This window comes from Exophiala mesophila (genome assembly GCF_000836275.1).
Source record: "Exophiala mesophila strain CBS 40295 unplaced genomic scaffold supercont1.3, whole genome shotgun sequence".
Taxonomy (NCBI): domain Eukaryota; kingdom Fungi; phylum Ascomycota; class Eurotiomycetes; order Chaetothyriales; family Herpotrichiellaceae; genus Exophiala; species Exophiala mesophila.
The window spans coordinates 3,161,067-3,182,139 of record NW_015622506.1 but is presented as its reverse complement, the minus strand read 5'-3'; the positions used below and the strand labels follow the sequence as shown (position 1 = coordinate 3,182,139).

At 48.3% G+C, this 21,073-nt stretch overlaps 5 protein-coding genes across 5 annotated transcripts; 2 read left to right on the top strand and 3 right to left on the bottom strand.

Annotated features, from left to right (window-relative positions):
- Positions 1-2,584: 2,584 nt before the first annotated feature.
- Positions 2,585-7,276, top strand: PV10_04700 (uncharacterized protein; the record flags this gene model as incomplete). The annotated part of the gene is made up of 13 exons (XM_016369275.1): positions 2,585-2,832; positions 2,882-3,119; positions 3,175-3,475; positions 3,525-3,772; positions 3,823-3,959; positions 4,012-4,257; positions 4,322-4,391; positions 4,457-4,726; positions 5,270-5,467; positions 5,528-6,022; positions 6,087-6,351; positions 6,408-6,895; positions 6,956-7,276. 13 exons carry the CDS (start codon positions 2,585-2,587, stop codon positions 7,274-7,276), a joined length of 3,525 nt encoding a protein of 1,174 aa, XP_016225063.1.
- A 2,405-nt stretch (positions 7,277-9,681) lies between these two features.
- On the bottom strand, positions 9,682-11,854 carry PV10_04699 (uncharacterized protein). Its single transcript, XM_016369274.1, has one exon. It carries the CDS (start codon positions 11,739-11,741, stop codon positions 9,984-9,986), a length of 1,758 nt encoding a protein of 585 aa, XP_016225062.1. The 5' UTR covers positions 11,742-11,854; the 3' UTR covers positions 9,682-9,983.
- A 2,105-nt stretch (positions 11,855-13,959) lies between these two features.
- PV10_04698 (uncharacterized protein) lies at positions 13,960-15,192 on the top strand (the record flags this gene model as incomplete). Its single annotated transcript, XM_016369273.1, has 8 exons — positions 13,960-14,007; positions 14,061-14,124; positions 14,181-14,320; positions 14,373-14,487; positions 14,534-14,643; positions 14,695-14,807; positions 14,875-14,987; positions 15,047-15,192. The coding sequence occupies 8 exons, from the start codon at positions 13,960-13,962 to the stop codon at positions 15,190-15,192; spliced, it is 849 nt and encodes a 282-aa protein (XP_016225061.1).
- Positions 15,193-15,785: 593 nt separating this feature from the next.
- On the bottom strand, positions 15,786-17,632 carry PV10_04697 (uncharacterized protein; the record flags this gene model as incomplete). Its single annotated transcript, XM_016369272.1, has 8 exons — positions 15,786-16,054; positions 16,111-16,172; positions 16,224-16,720; positions 16,770-16,878; positions 16,929-16,961; positions 17,017-17,286; positions 17,343-17,364; positions 17,419-17,632. The coding sequence occupies 8 exons, from the start codon at positions 17,630-17,632 to the stop codon at positions 15,786-15,788; spliced, it is 1,476 nt and encodes a 491-aa protein (XP_016225060.1).
- A 2,852-nt stretch (positions 17,633-20,484) lies between these two features.
- Positions 20,485-21,056, bottom strand: PV10_04696 (uncharacterized protein; the record flags this gene model as incomplete). Its single annotated transcript, XM_016369271.1, has 2 exons — positions 20,485-20,520; positions 20,574-21,056. 2 exons carry the CDS (start codon positions 21,054-21,056, stop codon positions 20,485-20,487), a joined length of 519 nt encoding a protein of 172 aa, XP_016225059.1.
- Positions 21,057-21,073: the final 17 nt, after the last annotated feature.

The window sequence follows — 21,073 nt, the reverse complement described above, 5'->3', positions numbered from 1 at the left end:
AACGGATGTCAAGATTTGGGAGATGTCAGGAACTTCTACCACAGCATGTTCCATGATCTCGATAAAGATCTGATCAATCTTTGCGCTGTCGTTGAAGTGCTGGATGATCTGATCTCTTAGGCCTTTGTATGCAAACCAATCAACGACGCTGGAGTGTGGCGTATTGAGCGACAACTCGGACTGCTCATAGTTGTAGGGCAGGGGCTGAAACACTTGAAAAGCACGCTTGAGCCTCCAACTAATCAGCCTCTCGACCATCGTGTAGCAGGTCGAGCCGAACCACATGACTGCAGGCATCGGTGAGGCGTACTTGGCAAATATCATCATTGAGGCCAAAGAAACTCGTCGAACGCTAAAGCGAAGGGTCTCAGTCAACTCGAGGGTTCAACGATAGAATTTCGTTAGTGCTGAACCTACATCTTTTCGTTGTTGATACCTCCAGTAAGTTTGAGGTACTCTTCCATCAAATTCAGCATGCCATCAATCTGTCTCGACATAGGCTCATGCGCTTTCGTGATGAACTCTTGGTTCAGCAAGAGGAAGAGAGTTTGGAGGAGTTGAGAGTCTTGTGGCTCGAAAGTGATCTGTAGGACGGCGTCGCTGAAAAGTCCGGCACTGATTTTTGAAGACATATGATGGGGTGCTGCAGCTAGGAAAGATGTGTGACAACCAAAAAAGTCCATAAAGAGGGCATTGGTTGCGGGGGAAGCTCCTAAATCAAGAGGCATCGGTGGATCTAGTGCCGTCGAACATGTCAGCTTGGTCAAAAATGATGGATGGAATCATTTACCATCCAATGTGCCCAACTTTTCTTTATCTTCTTGCGTATGCGACAGTAGATTGTCCATCCCTAAGTCAGGCCAACTGTCTTGACTGCCTCCCACCGGCGCTTGCTCGAGAACGGGTTCTGAGTGCTCTGTGCCAGGGTTCAGCGGCTTGTCAGCCTCCTCCAGTGATGGGAATTCTTGAAATTCGGTCGATGGCCAATTTACATCCGAGGTAGACTGTGATGGCTCTGCGTTAGTATTAAAACAAGATCCCGGACAACTATTTTGACTGACAGGAGAGTTACAGTCTTCATCAGCTGCATTTTCGGGATCCTTCCTCCGCGGAGGAGGGCAAATTGTGTCAGATCCATCATTCACGGCCTTTAGAAGCTCATTCAAGATCGACTTCAGGCTCATGCTGTGCGACCTAGCCCGCGACAGTGAATTCCTAAGTTCATTGTTTTCGGCAATCAATCTAGCATTGCGTTCGCTTTCGCTCTTGGAGAACGTAGCTATGCGATCTTCGAGCTCTTTCAAGTGACGATTTCTCCTTTCACGGAAGTGTCTCTGCGAGTCCCGATTACGCTTGCGCCTTAGATCTTTGCATTAGTGGAAACACGGTAGACACTAGAAAGGTATGGATGGCAATGGGATATTTGTTCAAGTGGGTAGTTCTAATCGGACTCACCGAATCTCGTCTCCTTTCACAGCCGGCACTTCTTTCAACATCTTGAAAGCAACATTGACAATGCTATTACTTTGTGGAGTTGGATGGATGGGGGAATCACAAGACAAGGGAATGTGGATTATCTGACAGAAGACTCAACCCCGGGCGAAGTCGTGGGGTTAGAGTCCTGGCCTGCAGAACAATGTCTGGAGAGCATCTGGGGACGCCTTAGCGGCCCGAGGGCCTAACCATAATCCCTTGCAGGGACAACTTTAACTAGATCCGAGGTTATGGGTGTATGTAGCGTGCATGGACTAGGATAATAGGGTTTCTGAATCGTCCAGCCCTGGTCGAACGGGATAAGTCTGGTAGCTTTGAATTGCGACCGAGCACTTCTTCGTGGCACGAGTAATTCGTGCTTCTTGACATGAATGCCACAATGTCTTTCGGGCTGGACAGTTTGTTACAAGACTCATTCAATGTTCAAGCTTGGGGATGTGAGAGCGGAATCGCTAGTGTGCCCAGTGGAGCCAGCTATTTCACAACGAGAGAAGTCTCAACGCGATTCGACTCCGTGACGTGTGGAGTTCTTGACCTCACTTTATGATTTGGCGATGTTACGTGTTCCTGCACAGTCAACATGCTTGGGGAGACTAAAAATTGACTAGGGTCCGCTTCTGGAGTTGGAGACATGGGGCACAAAATCTGGGGTCCACGGGCCTGAAAGCCACCAAATCGCAAAGGAGATGTGCCAATGCCTCATTGTCAGAACATGTGGAGGGGACGAAGGATGATGTTCTATTGGCTGCGGTAATCATCTATGATCCTAGTGCGATCCGAGACGGTAATTCTCTGAGGGCCCAAAATCAAAACATATAGCAATGTCACAGTCATCAGACACATACACATGAGGTACAGAGGATAGTCGTCACAACACTAAGCACATCTGTTTGTGTCATGGATTGCTTGTCATCACTGCCGATGTCGAGCCAGTATGATCGAAGACGGTGCCTTGCAATCAATGATACCTCAAAAGAAGACCTGCCATAGAGCGGGATGGTTTTTCCTGATTGCATGAGCATTAACGTTCTCGCGTCAAAAGACTTGTTGCAGCGCTGTAGTGCATGTACACTTCCCACATTGACTCAAAATGTTTGCGCCAAATAAAGCCTCCAATGGGGCACCTAAAAGCATCGCGCCGTATGACTTTGATAAGAAGGACCCCGGAAACTTGAAGCGACGGGCGGTGGATAATCTGCGTCGGATGAAGGTCATCTGCGTTGGCGCCGGGATGTCAGGCATTATAACTGGTATTCTGTTTCCGAGAGCTGTCGAGAACTTAGATCTGGTGATCTATGAGAAGAACGAGGAGCTGGGAGGTACATGGTATGAGTCAAGGTAACACCTCTTGTTCTGGAAATGCTTCGTTCTGCTCACGTTATTAAAGATACCCCGGGGTCGCATGCGACGTTCCTAGCCATGCCTATCAGTTCACGTTTGAGAACAACACTCAGTGGAGTCGATACTGGGCCAGTGGACCGGAAATCCAGGCCTACCTGAAACACACAGCCATTAAATACGGAGCGGACAAGTATATGAAGTTTCGTCATTTCTGCGAGAAGGCTGAATGGGCCGAGTCAGAGGCAAAATGGCATGTAACATTCAAGAAACTTGACACCAATGAGGTACTGCTTGTTGTCACCAGCAAAGATTTGGTTGCTGCTAACGCCTGAGAATTAGATCGTTGTGGATACTTGTGATGTTCTCCTTTCGGCGGTTGGTCCTCTGAATAAATGGGAATGGCCCAAGATAGATGGTCTCAAGAGCTTCAAGGGTCCCTTAATGCACAGTGCAAACTATGACACGAGCTTCGACCCAATGGACAAACGTATAGCTCTCATCGGCGGTGGATCTAGTGGAATACAGATGTTGCCACAAATTGCCCCTGTAGCAAAACACGTGGACCACTATATGAAAGGGAAAACATGGATTCCACCATTTGGCATGGGAGCCCAGGGCGTGCTTGATAGGAATGGCGAGGGTAAGTCTCTGACTCTTATGTGCATTATCGAAGCTGATACCATGAGCAGCCAAAACTCCCGCCGAAGAGCTTGAAGCTTGGAAAGATTCCAAAGTCTACCTCAAATATCGCCATGAAATTGAGAGTTATCTACATGCTGCATCCGATGTTCTATACAAGGATACGGAAAATGCGCTGGCATTTCAAAAACTGTGCGAGGATCATATGAGGAACAAGCTGCTGAAGAAACCTGAAGTTTTCGAGGCTTTGAAACCTGACTTCGCTCCAGCTTGCCGACGACTCACACCAGGGCCCGGAGTAAGTGTGAATATGGTGGCAAACTATATGGCACGCTTACAATGATTTAGTATCTAGAAGCACTCGTGAGGGATGATGTCAACTTCATTCCTCAGACTATCAAAGAAGTCACTGAGACAGGTATAATCACCGATGACGGGATTTTGCGTGAGGTTGATGCGATCATTTGCGCTACCGGATTTGCAGGGTATGTATTCCTTTCGCTTTCGACTGATTACCAATGCTCATTACTGTCAAAGCTACAAACAGCATTTCCCGATTTTTGGCAAGAAGGGTATTAATTTGCAAGATCAATGGGAGAAAGACATCCCTGAGAGCTACATGGGATTGGCGCCAGCGAACATGCCAAACTACTTCATCTTTCTTGGACCAAATGGAGGTCCTGGAATTGGATCAACGGTGCCTTTCCTCGAAAACGGAGCCCGCTATATGATCAAATGCGTACAAAAGTTGCAGCGAGAGTGGATTAGCTCTATGACTCCAAAGTAAGTTGATCCTCGACCGGAGTAGTCTGAAGGTACTGTTCGTGATCAAGGCTTACATTTACAGGTCTGATGCTGTAAAGCTGTTCGGCAAGCATACTGATGAGTTTCTTGAGCCGACAGTCTTTAACTCGAATGTACGTGAGACATGTTGTATAGTTTAGGTCTCTTGACCCGACTGACCAATTTTTTCTGGATATAGTGTAGGGCATGGTGGAGGCACAACACCAATGGACGACTTCTAGCGCTATGGCCAGGCTCTGCCTTGCACGGTATCTATTGTCTTGCCAACCCACGATGGGAGGACTACGAGTATGAGGTGAAAGAAGAACTCAAAGGGAATCCCTTCGGATGGCTTGGGAATGGCTATTGCACTGCACAGTTGGAAGGAAACAACATGACGGCATATCTTGAGGATGAGTTTTCTAAAGTTGCGGTCACGAATCCTTTGGAGGTTAAGCTGGGGGAGGGCGTGAGTGGTTTCTGACTAGAGTCGGGCTGTCATTAGTCACTTCATTTTCCGTACTGCTAGAAACGCCTTCTGTTGAATAGCTAGATGAACATATCGGCATTCTACGGAATGCGATGAATATGTTTCCGTTGGATCGAGAGCCCGTTTAAGGACCTCACAGGCAGTAAGATAAGGGGCAATTGTGCAGAGGCATCAAATATGCTGAACTCCTATGGGCAAAATGACAAGCAGTAACTTGAGAAACACTGGCATGATCACGCTCTGGGTGCATTGAAACGGTCTAGACCTCGGCAAATGCTCCATAGTATCCGAGCTTGCTAATAAAGTGGATATAGAATGTTACGTATTGAGCGCTTAGTCAAGAGAATTAGGCCCGTCCGCCCCTGATTTACCCTTCTTCACCCCATAAACTTGGCCATCTGGGGAACCAGAGAGAAGTGGCGGAGCGGAGATCGTACTTTTATACAAGAGCAGACCTGCCCCCAGGCAGCGGGAAAGAGAGATATTTCAGATTCAACCGCTCAAACTAGCAATCTAGAATAGTGGGATCCCGCCATTTTGTATCGTCTCACATCGCGATCAACCGATCTGATGGATCCGAAAATTGAGGAAAAGAACTTGGAGCATTTGGATACCTTGAGGCATGATTCCGAAGAAGTCCTTCCAGAGCAGGATGAAGTCAAGCTCAGTAGTGTTCGATTCATAGGGACAATCATCGCAGCTGGGTTTGGCATGATCGGGGTAAGTCAACTAGGTCTCGTCCGCTTCCCTTGAGCAGCAATCTGACTATTCTTTACGCAGGCGAGTGGAGCTTTTGCCCTACCAGCCTCTGTCTTGGGTGTGATAAACAATGACATTGGACCCGACCCCAACTATTTCTGGATCGGTCTCGTGAACACTCTGATGTTGTCGGTCGGATTTACTCTTGTCGGCCGGGTGAGTGATATATTTGGGCGACGATACTTCATCGTTGGAGGTACGGCCATGATGACGGTCGGAACCATCATATCTTCTCAAGCAACCTCAATCAACATGCTTATTGGAGCGAACGTTCTGGTCGGCCTAGGTGCATGTGCACCTTCTTCGGTTGCATATATCCTTGGAGAGCTTGTGCCGATGAAACACAGGTATTTACTTCTGGGTCTGATGTTCTTGTGGATGATTCCTTGCGTGGCCTTTGGTCCAGCAGTTGCTTGGGCATTTGTCTTGCACACCTCAGCAGGATGGAGATGGTGCTACTATCTGATGACCATCACAAATGGGATCTCAGTGATTGGATACCTGTTGTTCTACTACGTAAGATGACCCTTAAGTGGGGGAAGTTGTGTCTTCCGAGAAATACTAACAAGATTTCTTTTAGCCGCCCAACTTCAAAATGAAGAACACACAATCGCGCATGGAGCTCATCAAATCCTTCGACTGGATTGGTCTCTTCTTATTCACTGGTGGGCTTCTAATATTCTTGATTGGCCTCTCTTGGGGTGGTACCGTCCATCCCTGGAGGAGTGCTGAAGTTGTTGCCTTCATCGTGTGTGGTGGATGTGTTCTTTTGGCATTCGTCGTTTACGAATTCTTCGCTCAGTTGAAGGAGCCTCTGATACCTCTGCACTTGTTCAGAAACACAGGTGAGTACTATGTTTGAAACGCAGATGAGAAAATTTGCAGCTTTGACGAGTACTAGGATGGGTAATGAGCATTGTGGTCATGTCAGTGGCCGCATCCTGTTACTACGGATTCTCGATCATCTTCCCTCAGATGGTCTTCGGCTTATACACCACGGATACTCGATGGGGTTCCCTACTTTCGTGTGCCGGGCCAGCCAGCTTCATTCTTGGAATGGCCCTCTCGGGTTTGGGCAGGTATATCGGAAAGCAAAAATGGCAGATTGTCGCTACCTCAGTTGCGGCAACACCTTTGCTGGGTGGTATTGCTTGTGCAACCGTTGACAATAGGGCCACCGTCCTGGGGCTGCTGATCGTCGGTGCCACGTTTATAGGCTACATCGAAGGATTGAGCCTCGCCACTTCCGGTATCGCAATCGAAAACCAAGAAGAAATTGGTACGGCTGTCGGCGTTGCCACCACCCTGAGATCAGCCTGGTCCACCGTCGCAACAACGATCTATCTAGTGGTGTTGCAGAATCGACTTGCTGAAGCTGTACCTGATCTGGTGAGCTTATCTGCCATAAAATTAGTCATACTCTGGCCATAAACTGACAATTTAACATAGGTTGTACCAGCCATAACTGAAGCTGGCCTGCCAGAATCGTCTGTGGCATCTTTTCTGGAGGCCATAGCAACTGGCTCTTTCGCGTCTGTTGTCGGAATTACACCCACTGTAGTTGAAGCAGGCACTGCAGCGTACCAGCAAGCATTGGTATTTGCCTTTCGTGGTGTGTTTTACACGGCTCTTGCGTTCCTGATTGTCAATGCCATTGCAGCACTATTCTTCCCAAATCTCGATGACAAGATGACGGATCAGGTTGCAGTGAGGTTGCGAGACATTAAGAGCGGTGGAGATATGGAGCAACAAGGTCCAACGACAACTTAGCAACTGGACTCGTAAAACAGCACACTAGATAAGGATTCTGTGTCATGTCCTCACATGTCTCCGGACTGGAAAGGTCACGAGATTGTGTACTTGTTTCATTCTTGAATATAAAACCACATAATGACAAGAAGGCTTTTCCACCGCACACTAAGCAGTTTCAATTGAATCTGTCAACAGAGTCTTGTTCATGTGCTTCCCACCGCCTTCGGCAACGGCGATGAGGATCTTCGCAACTTCTTCTGGATGGGTCACCATCGGACAGTGATCTGAATTGATCTCTTGCACTACCATCTCAGCGTCCTGAGCTAGTGCGGACTTGATCATCTCATTTTGAAGTTCTGGTGGTATCACTGGGTCGTCGGAGCACAACACATAGGTTGACGGGACTTTTAGATAGCCAGGGTATGTCAGGCCGTCATTGAATGTCCTAGCACAGTGGTTTCTGAACCGTCGTCCGTAAAGTTTCCTATCTTCAGGGCCGAGATGAGCAAAAATGAAGTTGACGGCCGTCTCAGGATCCATGCTCATGTACCCATTAGAAGAAACCTCCTGCTCAGGCATGCGAGCACCCATGATATCCCGCACGCATTGGCCTATTCGCGCAACGAAGGCAGAAAGGTAGACGATCCCAATCAAGCCTCCAGCTCTCCCAGATGCCATTCTTTCTGCTCTGCTCGTGCCCTTGGTCCCTTCGGTTGAAGGGATGCCGCCGTATGAGTTGCAGACCAGGATTACGTCTTTCCCTTCGTCTGCGAGTTTGTTGATGATCTTGTTTATCTCTTCTGCATCATCATACATTGAGACGACAGATCCTGTTCCATCATTCGCTGACTTGAGGTCTGTCGGGTAAGTAGCGTAGCCCTTTGCTTCTAGTAATGGTATCGTTCTATCATAAAGCGATGATGGCGAGAATGATCCAGGGACCAAGACGAAAACTGTGTTCTGCATTGCGGTAGTCATATTGAGTTCAGAATACTAAGCGAGACCCTTATCCATCCAAGTGGGCTGGAATGTGTGGTGATATGCCATTTCTTACATCGCCAATGGGTCTCTCCCGCTCATTTCAGGTACAGTCATCAGGGGTGACTAAAGCTAGTCTTCACATTAGCGATGCATTTGAAAAGTACCCTGCCCCGCATTCCCTTGACAGCTCCGATAGTCCGATACTCTGCGTCCGAGGCAAAGATATCGGTTCTGTGATGGGGTCTCGGTGGTTCAGGTTGTAGCCGCCCATGAATCGGAATTCGAGTTTGGTCATAGACCACGAGTAGTGGCTGCTATAAGCCGACTGACAAGTTAGGACTAGTGCAGCCTCCTGACCCAAGACCCGAATTTGGAAAGTTGACCAGCCTTGGCGGCTATCGGGCATTGTGGATTGAAATCACGTGTGATTGATTGTCTTGGCAGATCAACCCACAATCCGAAATCTCTCTGTATTCGAGATTCGGTCGCAGGAAGAAAGAAGATTTCAGATCGTATCGTCAATTCGCACCACACGCACATCTCGCTCTCATCAAGAAGGTACGCTTCCTACGCTGGGCCTTATTCACACCCCACTGGTTATTTCTTCCTCATCGACACCTAAAATTTCATTACCTTGCGAAGTCAACTGACCAACGCCGATCAAACAGAAACTCCCATCTTCTCACACCCTCCACATCTTACAACATGTCTCACGAGAGCGTCTGGTATTCGCGCCCACGAACCTACGGCAAGGGCTCGCGATCATGGTATGTCATTTACTATACCCACCCATCGATTCATACCCTGGATCCCTCCGATCGACTGTCCTCGAATCCAAGAATCAGTAGAATCAGGCGAGAGGAACTCAAGAGAACAGGACCAATGGAAATTCTTTCATGCCCAGTCACTGACAGATTGTCAAAAAATATAGCCGTGTCTGCACACATCCCGCTGGTCTGATCCGCAAGTACGGCCTCAACATCTGCCGTCAGTGCTTCCGTGAAAAGAGCCAGGATATTGGATTCATCAAGGTACGTTGGAAATTGAGGATTGTGAAACTGGTTGGGTTCGGGCGTCTTTCAAACGGCCAAGAAGAGTCACTTGGAAGTGCCCAAAACCATCCACCACACAATTTGGTTTCAAGGCCATTAGTTGGATCAGTGAGCTGACCTATGTCACGATTTATAGCACCGATAAATTCGCGCCTCTTCACAAAGTTGTTGAAAAGTATTTTCATTGAAATCGGGGATGAGAGACACAATGGTGTCATGAGTTGTACGTGGCGGGGAGATGAAGACGGAATGCATGGTCACTTTCTCGTAAAGGGCTGAACGGAGCATATGTCATGGAGAGACAGTAACATGCTAAGGACCAAGGCAATGGAAGCAGGACTACAGGCAACGCAAAGCTGGCAATCGACACATTCTCGAATGCCTCTGTGCATCCTGGATCCGGTATTACAATTCTTCAACCCTTCGGAGTCATTAGACCGGGCTGCAATCGAATGATATCACAAATTTCAAAAACATTACCGATTTGGTTTAATCGTTGGTTCGGCTGACAGAACTTCATTTCGGAAGAATCATCCGTTTCGCACGATGGATTGTAGGGGAGGGTTGAATCTCACGCAAGAGGGGCCCCAAGTCGTGATTTAAAGCCCCAAGACTAATCTTTTCTGATATCGAAGAGTGTCCTCTTCTCATACAGCTGAACGGGTTGAATACTTGAAAGCCGTGATCTCGAACTAGGCCAGCGCAGCATCATCTCCCTGGGCGCCATTGACCACTGGGACAGCTTGAGGAGGCAGACTACCCAACTCACAGATGACGAGATCCAAGAATTGAGGCGGCGTGACATCGTACATCAAGTTGAGCAAGAACAGTCCCTGCTGTTCTTTCCAGCTTTCAAGGCCTTTGCCATTTGATGCCTTCTCATCTGCGTCGTCTTCATCTTTCTCCCTGTGACTTTGTTTCTTGGCCCCTCCCTTGGCCCCTGTAGACGCAGTCGTGGGTGGTGGCCCAGTGTAGGAGATGGTATCCGGTTGTACAGTGTCAACCAAGGCGTCCGGATCTCCAATCTCGTTCATGACCACGCTATCCAAAGCAGCTTTTGCGCTGAACTTGACCGTTTCGCAGAGGACAATGACTGGAACATTTCGAGCCTTGTTCTTTGAACTTTCCTTGGCCATCATGGCCACAATCGCACTCCCAGCCCTAGAGAAGAGACTTCCATTGCCTAGCATAGAACTGGCCCCAAGGAAACATTTGGTGACGGACTCGAAATCAACAATATCGGCGACCGCTGACAAAAGGGCATATTGCACTCTTAGGCCAGCGCGGACGAGACGTCTCGCCAGGTTTTTGCCTTCAAACATTGGTCTGGAGTCAACGACAATGACTTTGAAGTCCTTGCCCTGCTCGTGAGCAGTAAGAAGTGCCTTTTCGACAATTGAAGACTTGGCATAGGTGAGAATGACATCTCGATCATTGATGCGGGCGGTGGCTTCGCGTGCAATGACTTCGTCGGCGAGTGTGATTCTCTCTCGAATGAAGATGTCGATAGCTTGACATAGGTCCTGCTTGGCTTCGCTGTCAGTCAGATCGACGGATTGAGTAGAAACAAGGTTCTTAAGCCATCGTATTGCGTTGCCTTGACTCATGCTAAGAGGTCGAGCGTTGCGGAGATAGGCGATTTGGTGGTTGAGGTGAGTGAGAAGGTGTCGTGATAGGGCCACACCAGAAGGCGTAGTGTATGCTTGGATGACTTTCTTGAAAGCAAGCAACGTAGCGACACATCGCGCATTGCCGCCACAAATGACATAGTCACGGATCTGTAACCCTAACGACAATATAGCAGGATGGATCTCCCGACCTGCCCCAGATAACGTTGCCTTTTTCTCCTTGGGATATAGATGACTGAACATGGGAACCTTTTTCACCTCTTTGTGCTTTTCCCTTTCTGGTCCAGCGGCAGTCGTAGTCGGGTTCAATTGATTCGTTGCTTGGGAGCCTGGCTGATGAGGGCCGCCACGTACGGGCAAAGCCTTTCCTACTGACGACAAAGTCCTTTTGTGATGGGCACCAGCGCTCAAACCCTCTGCCTCTCTCTTGGTCGTGGATGACCTCCTTTGCGACTCGGTTTTGACCTGTGCCTCAGCTTGTGCAACAGCGCCCTTGGCTGCGACCTTCTCCGCCCGTCTAGCTGCTTTCTCTGCTGCCTTTTGCTTCTTCAGTTGAGCCCCAGTGAGCTTGACGCCCGCACCAGCTTCTGCAATGTCATCCGCTGTCGTTGATCGGGCAGCAGGATCTGGTCTGGCGGGTTTGACTTTCTTGTCACTAACATTGGTAGCCGCACCATTGATGGCCGGGTTGGCAAAGTCGATTTCCTGGGGATGGTCATTGCCAGTGGTCGAGTCATTTGGTGTGAACGTCGGGGCACTTGGATTTAGGGAATTGCTTGATGTAGTTGATGTCGACTGTGGAGTTGATTGCGAAGAAGTCATGATGAAGGGATGATCCTGTCGCTGGAGGATCACAGTGGGAGGCGCAGGTACAAGTACAGGCACAGGCACAGGCGCTGGCACTGCCTTCTGGTGATATGGGGGGAGGAATCAACAAACGCAGTCATTTTGGGAGAAAGTCATATGCAGAAAGAAACCCTCCTCGACTGTATTAGGTAAGCGATTTGAGTCACACGGCTGCCAAGTTTGGAAGGAAGATTCTAATTGGTTTGTGCGACATGACTCGTTCGGTCAATATATATTGCCGCTCTAATAACCACGACCCCTCCCTGCACTAAACCTCACGTGACTACCTTGGTAATTGACTCCAATGCGTCTCAATGCGTCTCAATGTATCTGCCCTCTAGCTTGAGATGGGTGGGAGGAACCTTATACTAGTCTCGACATTTCAACGCCCACGGTGTAGATCGTGGACCGTCGGCTGGCTCTATCTTCATCTCTATGCGGTTCCGAGATTGATGTGGATTGCCTGAAGCTATGTTTCATTCAACATCGTGTCTCGTTCAAGCACTGACTCCATCAAGTGACACTGAGGGATGGTAGAAACAAAAGTTCATGGCACATCTTCTAGCCACCCATATTGGTCAACAAAAGCTCCGAGAGAAAGCCCTGTTGGACAAACTCACCGCCGAAGTGCCTGTTACAAACGCACTTCAGTCACGGGTGGTATGGCAAACCGATTTCGAATAATCCCTAGGTTCTCAATCTCAATCTCCACAACATCTCCGTCCTTTAGCCAACGCGGAGGCTTTGAGCCTAGCGCGACTCCAGAAGGCGTTCCCGTCATAATCACAGTACCAGGCGTGAGGGTTCTGCCTCTACTCAGGAATCGGATAATGGCGCTAACGTTAAAAAGCAAGTCATTCGTTCTAGCGTCTTGACGTGTCTCGCCGTTCACTTTCGTTGTCAGGCGAAGATTATTGGCGTCGGGTAGAGCCTTGAGGGAGGTGATGAAGGGACCAATGGGCGCGAACCCATCAAAGGATTTTGCGTAAGCTGGACCAGCTCGTTCTTGCCAATACCGACAGCTGACATCGTTGCCAACAGCATAGCCAAGGACATATGACAGAGCATCATCAGAGTCCTCTAGATTCTTGCATGGTTTCCCGATTATCGCGCAAAGCTCGCCCTAGGATCGACATTAATACACAATAAGTTCGTAGAACCAAGCGTTGCTGACCTCATAGTCCATTGCTGGACACTCGTTATGAACTTCAACTACGTCAAGTGGTCCCGCTAAAGACTCTAGGCGAGTATCAGTAACCTTCTATCAAAAGTAATTGCAGTTCAGACACTCACCTGGCCCTTTAAAGAAAAGTGCCGGAACTTGAGGCGTTTTCATCTGAACAATATCTCAGCTCGGGAATTCCCGTTCAAACAGTTTGATGGCACTTACCCCTGTTTCCTCAATGTGGGTTTTATAGTTCAATCCAACACAACAAAACAATGGCGTCTTTGCTAAAGGAGACAAGATCTTTGTCCGGTCAGCCAAGTTGGAGAATGGCTTTAGAGGCTCTAGTAGGTGTGGTTACCTGTTGGACCTTTCTCGTCGAACCAGTCTTTCTGAAGGATGAGGTCCATGGCTCTCCTCCTTCGAAGACTTCAACTGATTTGCCAAGGACCTCGTCAGGGTCTACAAGTGATGGTACCTCGCCATACCAGACCGCCCCATCTGGGTCAGAGAATCGTAGCAGACGTACAAACTGTGTGTCCATGGCGGGCAGCGACTTTTCTGAGATGATTCAACCGACACGAGAATATGCAAAGGAAAGCAAAGATCTTATTAAGGCGTCCTCTATTGGGATTCTATCATCGTATCACTAATCGATCCGAGCCGATGAGTAGAGATCCGGAAATAGCGGAGATCACGTGACACGGTTCGGAATTCGGGCTTCACGGTGTTGCTACTTCTCCGCGTTCTGGGCGGCCCTGGCCAACTCGACAAACTGGGGTAATCGATGGATCCCTTTCATGCAATGCATCTGAGATGGTACGGTAGTGGTGCTATACCTGATCGGACTCCGTAGAGGCCGGGGTAGACATCTAAGTCAGGGCACTCCTCCACGGATCTAAAACAATGCTCGCTAGACACCCTATTCAGGTGGTTCCGTCTATCTGTCGTGAGACCATCCTCGATTCTTTCGTTTAGCTTGAAGAAAGTTTGCCAGTATCACGTTCCTACTCGAAATTTCATTCAGTCATGGGCCCTTGCACGTTTAAAGCATGTCCCGATGGGACAAAGATGTGGGTTCGTCAACTAACGTGCTTCGATGTATGAAACATGATGTCTGACGGATACAGCTGCTCGATCTCGGCACCATCGATATTGACGCCAACTTTGTGCTCGCTGGTGGGCATCAAAACTGTAAGAGGAATGATGCATCGGCGCGAGGATCATATCAACTTACTTGAGGACCACAGTCGGTACGGCCAGCAATCCCAACCCTAAGCACAAGCGGATCGATTTGATTATCTACGCCGTTCTCATAAAGCATCCCACAGCCGGATTGATTCTTTACGAGACCGGCTGTCATGACGACATGGAAAAGCACTGGGGGCCGGTAAGAGGCACTTTTCACAATTTTCGATATCGTCTCCTAATTACCACCATAGATGTACGACGTTTCGCCCCGGAAACATTATGTGACCAAGAATCGTCTCGACGAGCAAATTGCCGCAACAGGGAATTCGATCAAGGACGTTAAGGCCGTTCTGATGGGCCACCTGCGTTTGTTCGCGTCACTCTTTTAAAGTTCGTAACTAATGATGGGTAGATGCCGACCACTCAGGAGGCTTGATGCATTTCATCGATACAAATGTGCCCATCTACGTGCACGATTTGGAATTGCGCAATGCACTCTGGTGTTTGTATACAAAGGCACGAGTCTTCTGGTTACAAATTGCCCTAAATTCAACACTAACGTATTTCACTTAGGCGGATGCTGGTCCGTATCAAGCATCCTACCTTTCCCCCCGGCTGAACTGGCACACATTCGATGACCGTGTCACTGAACTCTTTAGTGGCATAACAATGCATCTGTGTCCCGGGTAAGACCCTGACTGCAACTCCATATTGTCAGTTTGTATCTAGAAAAGCGCTGAAACTTCTTCATAGGCATACTCCTGGCCTGTGTTGTCTTCAGGTCGACCTTGCAGAGAGTGGAACTTTCCTGTTTACAGGTGATCAGTTCCATGTAAAAGAAAATTACACCCTAAAAATTCCTCAAGGTAGGCAGCATCAGATGCTTGATGTCTAACGATGGCTTTGTTTCTAATCACATCTTTAGGGCTGCTTGGCCGCGACAAGAACGCGTGGTTCGTTTCCACCAGGTATATCGAGCGACTCGAATCACTCATTGGGGCAAAGCTTGTTTATGGCCACGACGTGGAATGCTTCCGTGCCTTGAAACAGTCTCCGGAATTTTATCAGTAAATTTATAAGAGAGATGCCCAGGGCAGTTTTGCCAGAGCGCGGAATTAGGAGAAGAACATCCATAAGGACATCTGATCTGTTTGTAGCTCATCAATGGCTAATGACAGACTCCATAATCACCTTTTGTAGTCCATGTTGCCTTCTGTGTGCTCGCCTCTGAAGCATGGTCATTAGCAGCATAGTATCACAAGGCATCATTTTAGACAAGGGATTGTCTGGCCTTCCAAGAATGATTCGAGGAAATCAAATTCATTTGAGATTATATCACGCTTAGAGGAGTGCCTGCCTTCTACCTCTCCATTATCTGGGATCAATCAATACTATTGATAGAATGAAGTCCGATTTCAGTTCACGCGGTGGAGACGAGGGTTCCTTATAATTTTAGGCGAGATGAACTCGTGTGTTTGCATAAAATCTTGCTATCGGGACGAAGACGTCAAATATTGTGATTTTTGGTGGTGTATGTGACAATCTATCCCTCTCTGACACGGGCGAGTAGAATCATAACCGCCTCTCCTCCTAAATCTCAGGTACCTTTTGAAAACTTGAATGGCTTTCGCTTGACCTGACCCCATATGGGTGGCATATAGAAACTAGATTGTATATCGAAAATTCTTATCATTTTCAATGATCTTGGTTCCTGCGGCCTGTTTTGCGTTGTCTCGTCGGAACTTGATCGTCATTGCCATCGTGATGAGAATAACGAATGCCTCGCAAGCAATACAGGCATAGATTCCGGGTCGATAGTGTGGGGCATCTTGGGATCGGAATACTAAGCTGCCTGCGATACCACCAGCGGATCCAAGACCGACGAAAGTGATGCTGCAGAAGACTCGCTTCCAATGTCCTCGAATATTGTTGGCTAGAGAAGGACAGGTTAGTAAATCTGGTCACATTTGTGCAGGCATCTTAACCGACCTTGGTACACCATAGCAGTGGGAATGTTGGCCAAGGTACCCATGACGACAAAGAAGACACCGCTGGGACACAAACGTCAGCATTGAGTTTTCGAAAGCTTTAGAGTGACATACGTATATTTGGCTCCGCTGTTGGGCCCGAAAGCCATGATGGGAAGTCCGATGAGAGCAAGAATGGCGTTGGTGATCAAGATTGGCGCTCGCACTTTATATCTGTCACCCAGTCTGCCTTCAGTATACATGAGGATTGCGGCGGCGATGTATGGAGGAGTGATCAGGCATTGAGAGGCGGCCATTGAGAAACCCATTCCACCTCTAAGGATAAGAGGGAGGAAGAAGGCAAAGGAGAAGCCGACGACTGAAAGCATGAAGAAAATCATGGCAAACCCCCAGATCTTGAGTTCGAGACCGTGGGCCATGAAACTAGGGAAGTGGAAGGGTTTGGTCTCCTCGGCATCTGCTCTGTCTGCGTTGATACGGGCGATGACCCACTCGATTTCCCTATCGTTGAGAAATCCCCAAGCCCGTTTGCCAACCTTGGGAAATCCTACGAGAAGTATTCCGCCAGCGATAGCGACAACTCCAGTGAGAACACCTTCCATTATGAAGATCTGTGGAGGTTAGTTCTTGGTAGCAAGGGCACGCAGTGACGAGTCTTACCCATCGCCACCCAGCCAGGCCGTGCCGTCCATCCATCTGCATGAGACCATAGGCAAGGATATTGCCGAATGAGCCACAGCATGAAGCGGTGAGAAACCAAATAGCATATCTGTCATGGTCAGAGATATGTTCAACAGGGAAAGTGTTGTTTTGACTCACCTCTGGTGCAATTCGTGCCTCTTATACCACGTGCTATTGCCTTACTTAGTCGTCTTCCAATATTGTAGTACTTAGCCGCTGCACCCACCTCAAGAAGTACAAACAACCGGGGAGGAAGCCGGCCTCGAGAGCTCCAAGAACAAGTCGGACGCCGGCCAATTGGTGCCAGTGGTTCACAAAGCCAAACCCGATCATGGTTAAAGCCCAAGTCATGCAAATGACCGTGAAGAATACCCGAGGTCCGATAAAACGGATGAAGATCGTCACTGGGATCTCGAAGATAATTGCGGTTGGGAAGAAGAGCAGTGACACTATAGAATACCGCATTCCCAAATTAAGTTGGAGATCTCGAGTCATACTGTGAAAGCCATCAGCACAGGTCGCCAGTGGTGTCAACAAGAATTAGTATAATACCCAGCAATAGCAGCGTTGCCCACTAGTAGAAGTCAGCTGAAATGTTCTATCGGAACAGAGAGAGGTCGACACATACAATTAGTTCTGTCCACCAACGACACACAGTAGATTGCTCCAGTAATTGGAAGGAGCCTCCAATCGATTCTTCTGAGAATCTTCTTCTCATCTTCTTTTGAAAACTCTTGCAAGATGGAAGGGTATTCCTGTTCTTCCTTGGATTGAGTTTCGTCGCCGAAATGTTCTTCATGGTCCACCTTTGAATCAATGTTCATTTTGATGTCGGTTGCCATAGTTTGTGCTTTGCTGCTGTGCGCTTCGTTCTGTGAATGTTTGATGGCGATAGCAGTGTGATCATTGAGGGATGAGATTCTCCAAGCCTACTTAAGTAATATCTGGGGTATAGCTCCACCCCACCTGCAAATGACCCATATAGGGGCTAAAGATCCGGGGTAGGACACAAAAAGGAGCGGAGGTTGAATACACTGAACCTAAGGACGGCGGAGCAATGTCCGCACGAATCCCCGGCACCGTGTTTGTCAAGCACGGAGCCCTGGCCCTGTCAAACTCTCAAGTGAATCTCCCCGTTTCACGAAAAAAGAATCGAATCAGCGCTAGCTGCCAGCCTAGACACGGAGTGCCATCGTGGTGCATTGCTGAATTACCATTTGACGCGTAGTCTACGGTCTAGAAGAATCCAATAGAGGTTGATCAATTTCCAGCTTGAAAGCCTCGACCTCGAATGAAAAAGGTCTCATCTCAAATGAAGGGTCTGTACGGGGCATAAACGCTATTCAATGACACGAAGCAGACATGTATTGAATACCACATGATGCAGATATCCAATAGTGCAATCTCAAGACCTTTCGCAGATTTACTATAGATCGCCTTAGAATTTTGGTCTCTTACCATCTATCAATCCACTGTAGAATGAAGAGATCCACTAATTGAGAGTACCTAGTATCTGCTGACCATTGCTTAGAATCGCTTCTTTCTGTCCTCACATCTGATCAATTGAGCATTCCATAGGAAAACCAACTATGCCGGTCTATAACTTGGGCAGGTTGATTGTTTGCGTTTGAACAAACTCGCTTAATCCCCATTTGGAGTTGCTGCGTCCCCACCCACTGCCTTTGTGGCCACCGATGGGACAGGTTGCTGTGGTTAGTAGTCAGTCCTGAGTCTTTTCTGCATAGTATTACACAAAACCCACCTAATTCTCCCACGGTCAGGCCATTAACCCAGACTGTTCCACACTCAAGCTGTCGAGCAACACGAAGAGCTCTCCCGATGTCTCGAGAATGGACTGACGCGTTGAGTCCATACGTGGTATTGTTGGCAAGCTTGATAGCTTCATCTTCGGTTGTCACAGTAAAAAGACTGGCTGAAGGCCCGAAGCTCTCACTATCGAAGATGGACATGTCCTTGGTAACTTGAGTCAAAATACTCGGCTGTAATGCTGATGACCTAACAGACGTAGGTCCACCGACAACAAATTCGCATCCTTTTGTAGCTGCATCCTTGACGAGATCGAGAGCGTTGCCTACCATCCTCTTGTTCACGCCATCAACCGGGGTCCAGCCAGCAGTTATCTTTTTCAGCTCTGAGATGAACTTCTCCGCCACTGACTCTTGAACGATGATTCTTTCGGTTGAAAAACAGATTTGGCCGTGGTGGAGAAATGCTATTTAAGGAGTCCTCATATTAGTATCAATATTTCTCATCATGGAGGTTCAGACAGAATGAGAATTGCTCACATCCAATAACACATTTAGCTGCAGCGTCCGGAATATTGGCATCGTCGAGTACAACTGCAGGGCATTTACCACCAAGTTCCATCAGAACTGGCTTCAGGTGTCGAGCAGCGATCTCCCCTATCGCTCTCCCAACAGCCGCGCTACCGATGAAATCGATCTTTCGGATGGCCGGATGTGCAATAATTGCCTCTGTGACTGCAGCTCCATCCTCGCGTCTTGCCTGCACCACGTTGAGGACACCGGCAGGGATTCCAGAGTCCAAAAAGCATTTGGCCACCAAATGATGCGTGCGAGGACATAGTTCGGAAGCTTTGAACACGACGGTACATCCCGCCGCAAGAGGTTGAGTGATCGCTCTTGCAGGGAGCACTATACCGCCGTTCCACCTGTGTAGACTTGAATTAGACAACATGAATTATGTGATAAAACTGGATGTGGATTACGGAGCAATGACCAGAACTGCCCCTACTGGCACCTGAAATATCAATGAAAGTCTTGAATTATCTTCCTCCAAGGGAATCTCGCCATGAACCGCTGATATACTGCATGCCAGCTCTCGCAGGGACTTTAGTGTCCCCATAATGTTGGCCATAGCCCACTCTTCTGTGCAACTTGTCTCCTCCCGGAGACTGGCTTTGAGTGCGTCTTGCACTTGTTCAAACCTATTTGCTGTCTGGAGAAGTATGTCTCTCCTCTTCGATGGATTCACATCTCTCCAGTTGGTGAATGCTTTTGACGCGCTGTCGACCGCTTTGGTTGCGGTCTGTACGTCTGCAGACTCTGCGTAGCCAACAATACGATCTTGACTTGCATTTCGAACTTCTATTTGGTGCCCTAAAGGGGATCTGACTTCCTCGCCATGAATTATAAGGGGTATGGAATTCTGCATGGTGGTTGGAGGTGATTATCCGATCGAATGAGAATCCTAGCAGCGCAGGACAATAAGAGGACAATATACACGTTCAAGTACTTTACCACTGCGAGCAAGGTTTTTGACTCAATCGAGAAGGGCAAGAGTGTAAAATGTACATTATACGCGTCATCTTAGGAAGGGTAACTGAAGCAGTGCTTTGAACCCCGGAGCGGAGGTCACACCGGGCTGTCCAACCCCGCGAATCAAGACGGTGCTCCTCTCATTGCCCCATCTGAAGGACATCAAGGTTCGCCCTATCACCTTGGGAGCTTATTCTAAATGTAGAAGCCCCCCAAGCACAACATTATCCCGTCTATGCGGTGATGTACGTTATATAGGTAGGTCGCTACTAGTTTTCGGAGAAATTGAGAAACGAGTCTGAAGAGGGTTGAAGTCTCGGCAACCCAAGACTTTGAGAGTTTCTACCTAATTACCAAGTTCGTTTGTTGTGTCCAAATACTTGTTGTGTTTTTCATCAAAGCTTCAGTGCTTCTTGCATTGGGGTAGGATCCTATCTATTGTTATTTTGTCTTCTTTCTCCTTGTAATGGTCAACAATGCTTACCGCCCAAACCTGGTATAAGGATAGCCTAGGTTTACCAGCCGCAGCGTCTTCTGCCACGACGGCTCTGGCGCAGAATTCCTGTCGAAAGTCTTTCCCCGATTTTGTTGTCGCTTTGAGTTCTCCCACCAATATTAGGTCTGTCGCTTTCTTGTCAAGAGTATAGACTCGCGAGAGGACATGTCTTCGCTTGTCAATGTGGTCCCACGCGTTCTTCCTGGACTGAGTAATGGCTATAGTTTCGTAAATCAGCACCGTCATATATCCACCATTTTGGTTCTCATGGAGATCGTTACCCTCAGTCCCAGAAATCTTTCCCCTGCCACCGGCAAGAACTGCGTCTGAAGTGAAAATCTCAGCAGCCATCCGAGGCCCAGCTTCCGAGGACTTCAGATCTGCTAGTTCGAAGAAGAGACTCAGCAACGCCCGCTTTTCTTGGGTAATCTCCCAATCTGGCCATACTGTGTTCTCGATCACGTAGGACATTATTTCGTGAGTCGTTG